This window comes from Mobula hypostoma, chromosome 16, assembly GCF_963921235.1.
Source record: "Mobula hypostoma chromosome 16, sMobHyp1.1, whole genome shotgun sequence".
Lineage (NCBI taxonomy): Eukaryota > Metazoa > Chordata > Chondrichthyes > Myliobatiformes > Myliobatidae > Mobula > Mobula hypostoma.
This window is the reverse complement of record NC_086112.1, coordinates 36,659,400-36,675,062: the sequence shown is the minus strand read 5'-3', so window position 1 is coordinate 36,675,062 and position 15,663 is coordinate 36,659,400. Positions and strand designations below refer to the sequence as shown.

At 41.9% G+C, this 15,663-nt stretch overlaps 1 protein-coding gene across 3 annotated transcripts in view; it reads left to right on the top strand.

Annotated features, from left to right (window-relative positions):
• The window catches only part of LOC134357334 (nicotinamide riboside kinase 1-like), a 35,127-nt gene extending 25,954 nt beyond the window's left edge, over window positions 1-9,173 (top strand). For 2 of the 3 annotated variants that reach the window (XM_063068754.1, XM_063068755.1), the window contains 2 exons: window positions 5,211-5,267; window positions 5,729-9,173. In XM_063068754.1, the coding sequence (XP_062924824.1) occupies window positions 5,211-5,267; window positions 5,729-5,769 (98 nt within the window). In that variant the 3' untranslated portion in view covers window positions 5,770-9,173. Of the gene's footprint in view, window positions 1-5,210; window positions 5,268-5,724 lie in introns of all 3 variants that reach the window. The other variant, XM_063068756.1, reaches the window with a different exon arrangement.
• Window positions 9,174-15,663: the final 6,490 nt, after the last annotated feature.

The window sequence follows — 15,663 nt, the reverse complement described above, 5'->3', positions numbered from 1 at the left end:
CAATCCCCCGTGGATAAGAAGGGCCGACTGTATGTATTTAAATGAAATACAGGTCAAATTAGAACACTAGAAAGCACTAGAGAAATATAATACTATGTATTAGTTCCTAATAGTTATCAATGGAGGAATTCATCCAGTGTACTCAATGAACAAAATAAGAGCAAACATTAGTGCAGACAATGCTATCCTCCAAATCGTCATTCTCATTGTAACATTCAAGATGATTGTCGATACCTTCAAATTCTTTGTAGTTCCTAACTTATTGAAGTAGTGACATCGTTTTGTTTGCACTCCCGGCTGTTTCTGGCATCCCCAAGCCTAAGTGCTTGAAAGTACAGTAAGCAAAACAGTTTAGAATTGTCTTACTGCTTATTTCTTGCCAACGATCAGTGGCAAAAATCATTGCTTTTTGAATGCAAACACACACAACTGATAGTATTTAAAGGCCTCAATGCTCTCCATTTCTTTCTCCACACCAGACCCAACCAGTTTCCCTCCACCACCACTCTCCTCTGTCTGGCGGAACTTGTCCTCACTCTCAATAATTTTTCTTTTGGCTCTGCCCACTTCCTCCGAACAAGAGGTATAGTCATGGGTACTCACATAGGTCTCAGCTATGCCTATGTTCTTTGGGGCTACATGGAACAGTCTATGTTCCAAGACTACACAGATGCCTCTCCCCCACTTTTCCTATGCTACAGCGACGACTGCATTGGTTCTGCTTCCCTGCCCTCAGATTTACCTGGTCCATTTCCAACACCTCCCTCCCCTTTCTTGATCTTTCTATCTCTATCTTTGGAAGCAGTTTATCTACTGATGTGTATTATAAACCCATTGACTCTTGCAGCTACCCTCGATTATACCTCTTCCTACACTGTTACTTGTAAAAAGGTCATCCCCTTCTCTCAATTCCTCTATTTCCACTGCATCTGCTCTCAGGGTGAGGCTTTTAATTCCAGGATGAAGAAGATGTCCTCCTTCTTCAAAAAAAAAAAGGGCCTTCCCTTCCTCCACCATCAATGCTACCCTCAACCACATCTCTTCCATTTCATGCATGTTTACCCTTACCCCATCTTCTTGCCACCCCACCAGGGATAGGGTTCGACTTGACCTCACCTACCACCCCACCAGCCTCTGTATCCAGCACATAATTCTCCGTAATTTTGCCATCTCCAATGGGATCCCACCATCAAACACACCTTTCCCTCTCCCTCCACTTTTTGCTATGTGACTCCTTTGTCCATTTGTCCCTCCCCAATGATCTTCCTCCTAGCAGTTATCCTTGCAAGGAGAAAAGTGCTACACCTGCACCTACACGTCCTTCCTCACTACCATTCAGACCTCCAAACCATCCTTCCAGGTGAGGCAACACTTCACCTGTAAGTCTGTTAGGGTCATCTACAGTATCCGGTGCTCCCAGTGTGTCTCCCACTATATCAGTGAGACCCGACATAGATTGGGAGACCACTTTGCTGAGCACCTATGTATGTCCGCCAGATAGATCTCCCAGTGGCCACTCATTTTAATTCCACTTTCCATTCCAATTCCGACATATCAGTCCATGGCTTCCTTTACTATCACGATGAGGCCACACTCAGGTTGGACGAGCAACACCTTACATTCTGTTTGGGTAGCTTCCAACCTGATGGCATGAACATCGATTTTTCAAACTTGCGATAATCCTCAACACCCCCCACCCAGACCTTATCACCTTATCTCCTTGGCCGCCCATCACCTCTTTCTGGTGCTCTTCCCCCCTTTTCTTTCTTCCTTGGCCTTATGTCCTCTCCCATCAGATTCCCTTTTCTCCGGCCCTGGATCTCTTTCACCAATCAACTTCCCAGCTCTTTACCCTTTCCCCCGCCACCCCCCCAATTTCACCTATCACCTTGTGTTTCTCCCTCCCCTCCACCCACCTTCTAACTCTGACTCCTCATCTTTTTACCCCAGTCCTGATTTTGCGTCGCACTACCTCAACCACCAAAGAGAAAAGACCCACCTGAAGAGTCGACTATATTCTTTTTCATAGATGCTGCCTGGCTGCTGAGCTCCTCCAGCATTTTGTGTGTGTTCCTTGGATTTCCAGCATCTGCAGCTTTTCTCTTTTTTGGTATTTAAAACTGTTCACTCTAAGCACAGTGTACTGTGTAATGGCCACACAAGTATGCATGCCTTGCTAGTGAGAACTTCTTCAGCAAAATTCTCCTGCCCCAATGGTGTCATGAAGAGAATCCTGCCAATTTTCTCGATTAGTTTTTGTTCTTTAACTGTTGTCCCAAGTAAGAGTCTGCCCAATTAACTGGAAGCCACTGTATATTTATTGGGATTACTACATATATCTTGCAAAATGTGTTTTTGTAATTACTTATTTAACAGCAGAAGGTATAGAAGAAAATTTAAGGAAGGAATTAGGAGGATAAAATAAGGGCCATGAAATATCCTTGCCAGGTAATATTAAGGGAAGTCCCAAGATGTAATGGTACTGTTATTGGTTTATTCTTGTCACATGTACCAAGATACCCTGAAAAGCTTTGCTTGCATACTGTTCATACAGATCAAATCATTAGACAGTGCAGTGAAGTAGAACAAGGTAATAACAATGCAGAATAAAATGTAAAAGCTACAGCAAAAGTATAGTGAAGATATAAAAAATAAAGTGCAAGATGATAACAAAGTAGATTGTGAGGTCAAGATTCCATTTTATCATAGAAGAGATCAGTTCAAGTGTCTGATAACAATGGGATTGAAGCTGTCCTTGAGCCTGGTGGTATGTGTGCTTTCAGACTTTGGTATCTTCTGCCTAATGGCAGAGGGGAGCAAGAAGGGAACCAGAGAAAGAGTGGGCAAGATCCTAAATGAATACTTTTCATCTGTATTCATTGAGAAGGACATGAAAGGTATTGAATTCAGGAAGAGGATTGTTGAGGGTCTGGCACATGTAAGTACAAGGAAGGAAAAGCATTACATGCCATGGAGCACATAATAGTTGATAACCCTTGGGTTGGATGAGATCTATCCTTGGATGCTATGGGAAGCAAGGAAGGAGATGGCTAGAGTCCTGATTGATATCTTTGCACCTGTGTTAAACACAATGAGGTACCAGAAGACTGGAAGAATGCTAATGTTGGTCCTTTATTTAAGAAGGTAATTAAAATTAGTCAGGTAACCACAGACTGATGAAGTGGTAGGGAAATTATTGGAGAAAGTTTTAAGGGATCAGATTTAAGTACATTTGGAAACAATGTTAGATATACTTAGCGTTGCTTTATGTCAGGAAAATCCTGTCTCACTAATTCGAGATTTTTTTTTGTGGAGATAACTAATAAGTTTGATGTAGGTAGGATGGTAGGTATTGTCTACATGGACTTTAGAAAACATTTGACGTACTGAAGTCCATATAGACTGTAGGGTAAGCTTATCCCAAGACAAGCTGGCTAATTAGTTCCAAGATTGGCTTGGAGATTGGATGAGGAGGTTGATGTTGAAAGAATGCTTTTCTAATTGAAATTCTGTAACCACTGGCATACCACAAAGATCTGTTCTGGAACCTGTGTTGATTGTGATGTATACTGACATGTTGGATACGAATGTATGAGGTAATGTTAGTAAATTTGTGAATGATATGAAAATTGGTGGTGGTGTAGATAGCAAGGAAGGTTGTCTAATGCTATAGGAGGATATATATAAAATAGAAATGTTGTAGTGTTATTTGATGAAACTTAATCCCAACAGGTACAAGGTAAAATAGGGGTAGAAAATGTATAGTAAACGGAGGGATTTTGAAGTTCATGTCCTTAATTCTGGAGCTGCTCCGGCCTATGGTCAGGCCACACTTACATCCCCTCCAGTTCGCCTACCAGCCCCGACTAGGAGTTTAGGATGCCATCGTCTACCTGCTGAACCGTGTCTACGCCCACCTGGACAAGCCAGCGAGCACTGTGAGGGTCATGTTTTTTGACTTCTCCAGTGCGTTCAACACCATCCGCCCTGCTCTGCTGGGGGAGAAGCTGACAGCGATGCAGGTGGATGCTTCCCTGGTGTCATGGATTCTTGATTACCTGACTGGCAGACCACAGTATGTGTGCTTGCAACATTGTTTGTCCAACAGAGTGATCAGCAGCAGTAGGGCTCCACAGGGGACTGTCTTGTCTCCCTTTCTTTTCACCATTTACACATCGGACTTCAACTACTGCACAGAGTCTTGTCATCTTCAGAAGTTTTCGGATGACTCTGCCATAGTTGGATGCATCAGCAAGGGAGATGAGGTTGAGTACAGGGCTACGGTAGGAAACTTTGTCACATGGTGTGAGCAGAATTATCTGCAGCTTAATGTGAAAAAGACTAAGGCGCTGGTGGTAGACCTGAGGAGAGCTAAGGTACCAGCGGAAAAAAAGGAACAACACCTTATATTCCGTCTGGGTAGCCTCCAACCTGATGGCATGAACATTTGCTTCTCTAACTTCTGCTAATGCCCCACCTCCCCCTTGTACCCCATCCGTTATTTATTTATATACACACATTCTTTCTCTCTCTCTCTCCTGTTTCTCCCTCTGTCCCTCTCACTATACCCCTTGCCCATCCTCTGGGTTCCCCCCCCCTTTTCCTTCTCCCTGGGCCTCCTGTCCCATGATCCTCTCATATCCCTTTTGCCAACCAGCTGTCCAGCTCTTGGTTCCATCCTTCCCCTTCCTGTCTTCTCCTATCATTTCGGATCTCCCCTCCCCCTCCCACTTACAAATCTCTTACTAGCTCTTCCTTCAGTTAGTCCTGACGAAGGGTCTCGGCCCGAAGCTTCGACTGTACCTCTTCCTAGAGATGCTGCCTGGCCTGCTGCATTCACCAGCAAATTTGATGTGTGTTGCTTGAATTTCCAGCATCTGCAGAATTCCTCGTGTTTACGTGCCAAAAGAGATAGTGGAATCAGATAAATCACAGTTGAAGGGACACTTAGAGAGACATTTGAATGGGCAAGGCATAGAAGGATATAAATCCAGTGCTGGCAAATAAGACGAGTATAGATAAGTAAAGAGTTTAGCATGGACATGTGGGCCAAAGAGTCAGTTTCTGAGCTGTGAAACTCCATGACTCAATGCCACATAATAGAGGTTCCCAGAATTAAATTCCATGGCAACAAGAGGGCATTTCTAATTTGATGCAAATTTGGCAAAGTGGAAAACAGACTAATTGTGAACATTTCTTTCATCCACTAGAGGGAAGTATACAGAGTTCTCCATGGACTGAAATTAGGACAACTTCAGCTTCACAATGTAGGTAATTTAGGCAGTGCACTCATCAGATAATTATTTAAAAGAAACACTATATACATCTTTGCACCATAGCAATTTATTCTTCCCTGAATTGAGGAAATTGATTCACCATTGTCAATCCTGTTTTCATTTTGAAGTGTGGTATTCTTTTATACCCACACAGACTTAAAACGCTCAAGTGCTATGTATGCATCATACTATTAGTTTTGTTTTAAAGTTTCTTGGATATCACTTCCAGGTTGATATTTCCATCAATTTTGTCAACAAGTGATATTCCATGTATACAGTATTTTTTTATTCTCATTGCACTGAATAAAAGTGTCCACCTGTGTATCTATCTTGCCTTCAGCTATATTTCATTTTGATATAATGCTAATTTACTGTTTTTGAGTATCATATCTGCTTTTCTGTTATTCATTGAATGTGGATAATTATCTGTAATGGTTGTCTCTTAAAGACAGCTGACAACTCCAGAGAAGAAGGGCTTTCAGCATGGAGCTAACTTCACCAGAAAAAAGTCAAATGAAAATTCATGGACTGCATTGGAATGTGGATAACCAAAGTTTAGAAATAACGTAATAATTGATGATCTTGCCTACACTGACTTACTTTATATCTCCAGAAGTTTAATTCCTGTCTTGACATCTCTCAAATATTGTTTTATCTTGTTATTGTGTCAGATTTAATCATGGTAATTCTCTAGCTTTTATCATTTTTTAGACTTGTACACCAAATGATATTGTATCAACATGGGTGTTCAATTCCTAGCTTATTAGGACTTGGTAGAATAGATTAATGTGAGGTTTCTTTCTTCAATCTTGATCTAGGAATTTCATGTAATTTCACCAGTTAAGCAACACCTATTAAGCTTTATCTTTAGAGAGAATTTGTATAAATTCTATTATATTTTGAGCCGTAGAGTAATATAGCCTGGAAACAGACTCTTCACCGCAATTTGTCCATGCCCACCAAAATGTCCATCTAAGCTATTTTCTTTTGCTATAGATGGTCCGTATCCCTCCATGGAGATGTCCAAATGTACTTTATATGTTGTTGCTGTATCTACCTCAACCACTTCTTCCTTCTCCTGTAATTTTTTTGCACTAATGTAACCACAAATCTGGTGCTGACTACATCCTACAATCCTACTGAAGCGCCTGTTCAAAATTTTCTGATCCCACGAAAATGCCAGGCAATGTTGATCTCCAACAAGGGAGCATACTAAAACTTGCTGTTGAGTTGTACTCTGAGTGCACTACCATTGACATTGATCAGAAACTCAGCTTGACAAGCCAAATAAATACCATAACTGCATGAGCAACTCAGAAACTGGATATCTTGTGCTGAGTGATTCATCTCATGATACCCAGAAACTTTTCCACTGTTAACAGGGCATAAATCCACTTGCCTGGAACCTGCAGCTCCACAACTGTCATCGGGATTGATACTGTCCAGGACAAAGTAGCCCACTTTAATAACAAGTGCCCTAAACATTCCCTCCATTACTGGCATACATAAGCTGCAGTGTATATCATCTGCAAAATCCACTCCAGCTATTAATGTTGCCTTTTCTAAGAACATCGTACCAATCTGTAATTTTTAACCCCAAAAAGGAAAAGAGAAATAAGTTCATGGGAACACCACTACATGTAATTTCCATCCAAATTACATTTCCCTAACTCAAAATATGCATTCATCGTATCTCAATTTTGGAACATCCTTAGGTGACAGTGGTTCAAAAATACAACTTACCTCTACTTCTCAAGGGCAAGTACGGATATCAATAAGGTACAGATCTCACAAGGTGAATCAATAAAAATTAATTCAAATTTCCCTCCAATACAGTGACATGAAGAAGAAAGCCCTTAACTCCAAGGGGCGTTTTTTTTAGCAGGCTTTCTTATTTTTATGAGGCCGAGTTGCTAGCTCGACGCTCAGGGAGCTGGCTGGATTAGCACTCGGGAGCCTTCGCTCCAAAGTCTGGTGCTGATGCCACTACACCACCAGCTGGCTTATACAGTGACATACCAGTCCTATTACTGACTCACACCAAGTTTCAGGCTGCAGTGTGGTACTCAACCAGTCCACAGAGCTGTATATTCTACAAAGCCTAGGTTTTGTTTTTCAGATCACTCTCCTTTGAAGACAATTATTTTTCTCAGCTGGGCACCTGTAATGCTGCAAGTTCTCGCACCATCATTTTAAACTTAAGTATCTATGCTTTTCTTCAAGCCTAAATTGTGAGGCCCTTAGTTGATCGAGGTTGACCATGGGTATTGCATGCTGGCTGCCTACGTGATTTGCAAGCTAGTATGTAAGAGAACAAGCTATTTCCCATGCAGTAGGCTGTCCCTCTCCACACAGCTGATGAATCCAAAGGGAACGGCAAAGACCGATACAGTTTGTTACCAGCACTAAGACTTCCCCATGAGAGGGTATAGCCACAAAGCAGTGGAGGTTTGAGATCAGAGTTTTCCTTCTCTTAGATGAGCTGCCAACCACGGCTGATGAGCCCCATCTGCCTGTAGTGACTGGTTTTAAGGCACCAGTAACCCACTTTTGCCCCCTCTCCTGCCAGTAGAAGCAATTCCACGAGGCTTAGTAGCTAAGCCATACGTGAAAACCAGGAACTGAACTTCGTTGTCCATGGCTATTTGAGTTGAGAGCATTTAATAGGTAATGGGAGTTTATCCCCACTGCCCCCCCCCCGTATATGACAACCTAAGAACCAAACATAAATTATACTATATTTAAAGTAAGTATTGGATCTCAGTTATAAATAAGTTTTGCCCCACACAGGTATAATTATTTATGCACCAACTCTGCTTTCCATTCTCCTTATTTCCATCACAGTTGATAATTAACATACCTATCATACTCCTTTAACTCCCTTTAGAACAGGAGGAATTTATTTGGCCAGAGTGTGCTGATTCTGCAGAATTCATTACCACAGTTGGCAGTGGAAGACAAGTCAATGGGTATATTTAAAGTGGAGGTTGACAGGTTCTTGGATAGTAAGGGTATCAAAGATTATGGGGAGAAGGGAAGAGAGTGAAGTAGAGAGGGAACATGAATCAGCTATGATCAAACGGCAGAGCAACTCAATGAGCCAAATGTTCTAATTCTGCTCCTATATCTTATGATTTATTCCCTTTCTGTTCATCAGAATATCTTTCCTTTCACTCACCTATTTCCCAGTCTATATCTTTTTCATTTCAAATATTTTAACCTATCCCAAATCTACTTTATTTTTCTTTTCTATTAGATCTTCTTTCCCACCACCATTATAGCCTGTCCTTTGTATCCATCCCAGTTCTATACTCACATTTGATTCAATTGCACTGCATTGCACCTCTCTGTACATTTTTGTACTTAAGATTAAGCTTTGTCTGATAGTATATTTTAGCATTGTTTTGTCTATACCATCCAAAATAAAACCCAGCCTAGTCGTTACTCAGGTTTAATTTTCTTCTCCACCCTGCTGTATAATTCGCCACCATTTCAATATCTAATTCTTTTGTCTCCTTGCTCCTCAAAGGCCCAGATAAAAATTACATTTGTACATTGTTCCTATTCTGATATCAGTCCTATTAAAATTTTTGAGTATACTACAGTTAGGTAATCTAAGTCTGTAATCTGTTTACTGTCCATGTAGCACACACTTTATAACTTCTCATATTCTATTTATAACACTATGGTAGCTACAAGACAACTTTGGGCAGAATACAAAAACTATTAGTCAAAGCAAAGTCCACATTTGCCTTACTATCTTTTTGTTAGTGTTTAGTTGAAGTTACATATGGTTATTGAATACAACTGTGAAGAATTTGTGTGAATTAACTTTCAAGATGGTGTTTAACTGTGATTGCTTTAAAATGCAAATCTTGAAAACAGATTTAATAAAGATTACAGAACCTATATTTACTTAATCTCATTTTGATTTCTGTGTATTATATCTTATTAATACATTTAGACCATAAGACAAAGGAGTAGAAGTAGGCCATTCGGCCCATCGAGTCTGCTCCGCCATTTTATCATGAGCTGATCCATTTTTTCCTATTTAGTCCCACTTCCCCGCCTTCTCACCATAACCTTTGATGCCCTGGCTACTCAGATACCTATCAATCTCTGCCTTAAATACACCCAATGACTTGGCCTCCACTGCTGCCCGTGGCAACAAATTCCATAGATTCACCACCCTCTGACTAAAAAAATTTCTTCACATTTCTGTTCTGAAAGGGCGCCCTTCAATCCTGAAGTCATGCCCTCTCGTACTAGACTCCCCCATCATGGGAAACAACTTTGCCACATCCACTCTGTCCATGCCTTTTAACATTCGAAATGTTTCTATGAGGTCTCCCCTCATTCTTCTAAACTCCAAGGAATACAGTCCAAGAGCGGACAAACATTCCTCATATGTTAACGCTCTCATTCTCGGAATCATTCTAGTGAATCTTCTCTGTACCCTCTCCAACGTCAGCACATCCTTTCTTAAATAAGGAGCCCAAAACTGCCCACAGTACTCCAAGTGTGGTCTCACCAGTGCCTTATAGAGCCTCAACATCACATCCCTGCTCCTATACTCTATTCCTCTAGAAATGAATGCCAACATTGCATTCGCCTTCTTCACTACTGACTCAACCTGGAGGTTAACTTTAAGGGAATCCTGTACGAGGACTCCCAAATCCCATTGCATCTCAGAACTTTGAATTCTTTCCCCATTTAAATAATAGTCTGCCCGTTTATTTTTTCTGCCAAAGTGCATAACCATACACTTTCCAACATTGTACTTCATTTGCCACTTCTCTGCCCATTCTTCCAATCTATCCAAGTCTCTCTGCAGACTCTCCATTTCCTCAGCACTACTGGCCCCTCCACCTATCTTCGTATCGTCAGCAAACTTAGCCACAAAGCGATCTATTCCATAATCCAAATCGTTGATGTACAATGTAAAAAGAAGCGGCCCCAACACTGATCTCTGTGGAACACCACTGGTAACCAGCAGCCAACCAGAATAGGATCCCTTTATTCCCACTCTCTTTTTCCTGCCAATCAGCCAACGCTCTATCCATGTATGTAACTTTCCTGTAATTCCATGGGCTCTTATCTTGTTAAGTAGCCTCATGTGTGGCACCTTGTTAAAGGCCTTCTGAAAATCCAAATATACAACATCCACTGCATCTCCCTTGTTTAGCCTACTGGTAATTTCCTCAAAAAATTGTAATAGGTTTGTCAGGCAGAATTTTCCTTTAAGGAATCCATGCTGAGTTCTGCCTATCTTGTCATATGCCTCCAGGTACTCTGTAACCTCATCCTTGACAATCGACTCCCAACAACTTCCCAACCACCGACGTCAAGCTAACAGGTCTATAATTTCCTTTTTGCTTCTTTGCCCCCTTCTTAAATAGCGGAGTGACATTTGCAATCTTCCAGTCTTCCGGAACCATGCCAGAATCTATCGACTTTTGAAAGATCATCGCTAATGCCTCCGCAATCTCCACAGCTACTTCCTTCAGAACACGAGGGTGCATTCCATCTGGTCCAGGAGATTTATCGACCTTTAGCCTATTCAGCTTCCTGAGTACTTTCTCTGTCGTAATTGTGACTGCGCACACTTCTCTTCCCTGCCACCCTTGAGTGTCCGGTAACCTGCTGTCTTCCTCAGTGAAGACTGATGCAAAATACTTAGTTCCTCTGCCATCTCCTCATCTCCCATTACAATTTCTCCAGTATCATTTTCTATCGGTCCTATATCTACTCTCACCTGTCTTTTACTCTTTATATACTTGAAAAAGCTTTTAGTGTCCTCTTTGATATTATTTGCTAGCTTCCTTTCATAGTTAATCCTTTCCCTCTTAATGACCTTCTTGGTTTCCTTTTGTAAGGTTTTAAAAACTTCCCAATCCTCTGTCTTCCCACTAATTTTTGCTTCCTTGTATGCCCTCTCCTTTGCTTTAACTTTGGCTTTGACTTCTCTTGTCAACCACGGTTGCATCCTTTTTCCTCTCGAAAATCTCTTCTTTTTTGGAATATACCTGCCTTGCACATTCATCATTTCTTGCATAAACTCCAGCCACTGCTGCTCTGCCATCTTTCCCGCCAGTGTCCCTTTCCAGTCAACTTTGGCCAGTTCCTCTCTCATGCCACCGTAATTTCCTTTACTCCACTGAAACACCGACGCATCAGATTTTGGCTTCTCTTTTTCTAATTTCACAGTGAACTCAATCATGTTATGATCACTGCCTCTTAAGGGTTCCTTCACCTCAATCTCTCCAATCACCTCCGGTTCATTACACAATACCCAATCCAGTACAGCCAATCCCCTAGTGGGCTCAACAACAAGCTGTTCTAAAAAGCCATCTCGCAGACATTCTACAAATTCTCTCTCTTGAGATCCAGTGCCGACCTGATTTTTCCAATCTACTCGCATGTTAAAATCCCCCATAATCATCATAACACTGCCCTTCCAACAAGCCTTTTCTATTTCCTGTTGTAATTTGTAGTCCACATCCCTGCAGCTGTTTGGAGGCCTATAAATAACTGCCATCAGAGTCCTTTTACCCCTGCTATTCCTTAGCTCAACCCTTAAAGATTCTGCACCTTCCGATCCTATATCACCTCTTTCTAATGATTTAATATCATTTCTTACCAATAAAGCCACGCCTCCCCCTCTGCCTACCTTCCTATCCTTCCGATACACCATGTATCCTTGGACATTCAGCTCCCAGAGACATGCATCCTTTAGCCAGGTCTCAGTGATGGCCACAATATCATACCTGCCAATCTGTAGCTGTACAGCAAGATCATCCACCTTATTCCTTATGCTGCGTGCATTTAAATACAACACCTTAAGACCAGTATTTGATACTTTTTGCTTTGAGTTCACTGCAACTCATCCCAATGGCTACACATTTGCCCCATCACCTGCCTGTCTTTCCTGACATCTTTACTGCTCACTATCTTAGATTTATTTCTGTTTTCCCCTTCCTCCGCTCTATCATCCTGTTTCCCATCCCCCTGCCAAATTAGTTTAAACCCTCCCTAACAGCTCTATTAAACTTATATATATATTAAATATATATATACACACACACAAACCTACACTTCACCCTCCCATCTTTGACCATCCTAGTATCCTATTCCTGTTTATTCGTCATATTCTATAAAAAAACCCTGTACCCCTTAAAAACGCTAAAAATACCCGGACGTGCTCTCTCACCCATACCCAGCAACCCTTTTAATGTGAATTCCTGCATCCCCAACTCCCTTAATTTATTTCTCATCATCTTTCTCTGTATCCCATACTTCCTGCAACACAAAACTACATGTTCTACTGACTCCTCTTCCTGACTTTCCTCACACAATCCTGTCTGGTGTTTCCCTATCATTTTCAATGTTTTGTTTAATGCACAATGCCCCAGCCTTAACCTAGTCCACACAATTTCCTCTCTTCTGTTTCCATTACCTACCCTAGTAACTGCAACACTCTTTTGTATTTGATATAAATGCCTCCCTTTCCCCTCCCTGTCCCATCTTTCTTGCCACATTCAGTTGATTTTTTCCCAGATTACACACTTAACCTCTGCTTTACTGATACTAATGCACATTTCCACATTTTCTTTCTTTAACGCCCTCTTTGCCAACTCATCCACCCTCTCATTCCCCTTCACCCCTACATGTGCTGGAACCCATAGAAATTTTACCTGACCTCCCTGATTTGCAATTCTTGTAACTAACTGAAGGACTTCATAAAGTACATCTTGCCAACTGTTTGTGTGAAAAGACCTTAAACTTGCTAGAACTGAGGATGAATCTGAACATATCAATGCTTTGGCTTGTCTGGCTTTCTGCACCCATTGCAACACAACCAACACTGCCAGCATCTCCACTGTAAACACCCCTAACTTATTAGATGTTCTGCTGATTCCAATTTCTTTTGCTGGTATTACCACCCCAAACCCTGTCACTCCTGTTTCAGGTTCCTTCGCACCATCTGTATAAATGTGAGTATAAACACTATACTTTTCCATCACATGACAGTTAAATGCATTTACCAAATCTGTTTTATATCTTTCTTTCCTTTTTACCTCTAACAAATGCCAGTCTATGTCAGGCCATACAAGCTTCCATGGAGCTACAACCGGATAAACTACTGAAGGACTTATCCTCAGATCAAATACTCCACATTCTTTCACGATATCATTCCCTACCCGACTAAAGGTATCCCTCTGAAACCTCCCATTTTCCCAGCACTCCTGCAACACTCCTTTAGTAGGGTGAGAATCATTGTGCCCCTGCAAGTTAGCCCAGTAGTTTGCCATCAGTTGCATCCTTCTTAGTTCCAAAGGCATTATTCCCATTTCTACCTGTAGGGCTGACACCGGTGACATTTTAAAAGCCCCACTGCACACTCTCAAGGCCTGAGCCTGAATCACATCCAGTTTCCTTATAAAAGACCTAGCTGCTGATCCATATACTATATTTCCATAGTCCAATACAGATCTTACTAAAGCCACATACATTCTCTTCAAAGCTGAACAACTTGCTCCCCATTCCCTACCAGTCAAACATCTCATCACATTTATTACTTTTTTACATTTCTCCTCAACTTTCCTGATATGGTCTGCCCATGTTAATCGTGAATCAAATATAACTCCCAGAAATTTAAATGATGCAACCCTTTCTAATTCAACCCCATACATCCTTAACTTCTTCCCTACCTCAACCCTTTTCCTGGTAAAAAATACAGTTTGAGTTTTGTCTACTGAAAATCTACATCCCCAATCATAACCCCACTCCACCACTTCATCAATTGCTTCTTGTAGTTTCCTGATTATATGGTCCATGTTCCTGCCTCTTTTCCACAAGGCCCCATCATCCGCAAACAGTGACCTACCTATATCCACTGGTACCTTTGTGAAGACATCATTGATCATAATGATGAAAAGTAACAGGCTAATCACACTACCTTGAGGTGTGCCATTTTCCACTATGTACTGTTTTGATAATTCTGATCCAATCTGAACTTGAATTCTTCTACCAAACAAAAAATCTTTAATCCAATTAAAAACTCTCCCACCAACCCCTATCTTGTGCAGTTTAATTAATAATCCTTCCTTCCACATCATATCATAGGCTTTTTCAATGTCAAAGAACACTGCCACTACTGACTCTCTATTTCCCTGGGCCTTCCTTATTTCAGTCTCTAACATAATCACTGAGTCCATGGAATTCCTTCCCTTTCTAAAACCACTCTGACATGTGCTCCTGCTCTACTCTGGCCCCTGTATTATTGAGTACTCCATCTCTCACCTGTTTCTCATTGTTACCTGTATTGCTGCCACCTGTGTCTGATTGTGCTCTACCTATCATCTGCCTCTCTGTTTATTGCTCAGTGTATTTCAGACCTGTTTTTTCACCTGTTTGTTGCCAGATTGTGTCGGTGAATTTCCCTAAACCTTTCCAGTATTTGTATCTGTACGCTATCTGAATATCAACTCGGTCAGATTCTGGTTTTTGGATTTCTCTGGATGTTTTGATCTCTGCCTGAACTTTGACACTGACTTTATTTGCATCTTGGGATTTGTTACTCAATTAATATCACTGTGTGCACAATACCTGGTCTGCAACTGGGTCCCTGCTTCAGCACCTTGACAGTACAATCTGGCCAGAATGGATGCAGCAGACCCCTGTCATCTATGAGCTGCCCTGGAACAATAGGGAGTGATGCTGGGGAGACACCAGAACCAGCTGGACTCCGTGTTCAGGGCAGTGGGGTCGCTTTCTGCCAATGTAGCCGATCTTGTGGCCCAGACTCAGTCACTCCAGCTGTCCCAGAGCACCCATCAACATTCTGCGACTGCATCTTCTGCCCTGCCCTCCGCATCCTCGCATGCTCCTCCTGTCCAAGAGCCCCGTCTGCCTTCTCCAGAAAAGTACTCAGGTGAGCTGGGTACCTGCCGCTCTTTTCTTTCCCCAGTGCACCCTCATTTTTGAATTGCAACCAACAACATTTCTGACTGATCAAGCCAAGGTAGCCTACTTCATCACCCAACTGTCCGGTTGGACGAGAGAATGGGGAACAGCTGTTTGGGAGGCAGGCTCCCCTTTTTGCAGTAGTTTTCAGTTATTTTCTGAGGAGATGAGAAAAGTGTTGGATCGCTCCAAACATGGGAGAGAGGCTGCCCATGAAATGCTGCACATGCACCAGAGGCACAGACCTGTGTCAAATTATGCCATAGAGTTCCAGACCTTAGCCACCTCCAGCGGCTGAAACTGAGGCACAGTACAACACCTTCCTGAAGGGCTTCTCCAAAGACATCAAAGATGAGCTGGTCACCCAGGACCTTCCTGCCACCCTTGAAGCCCAAGTGGATTTGGTCATCCGTATTGATGT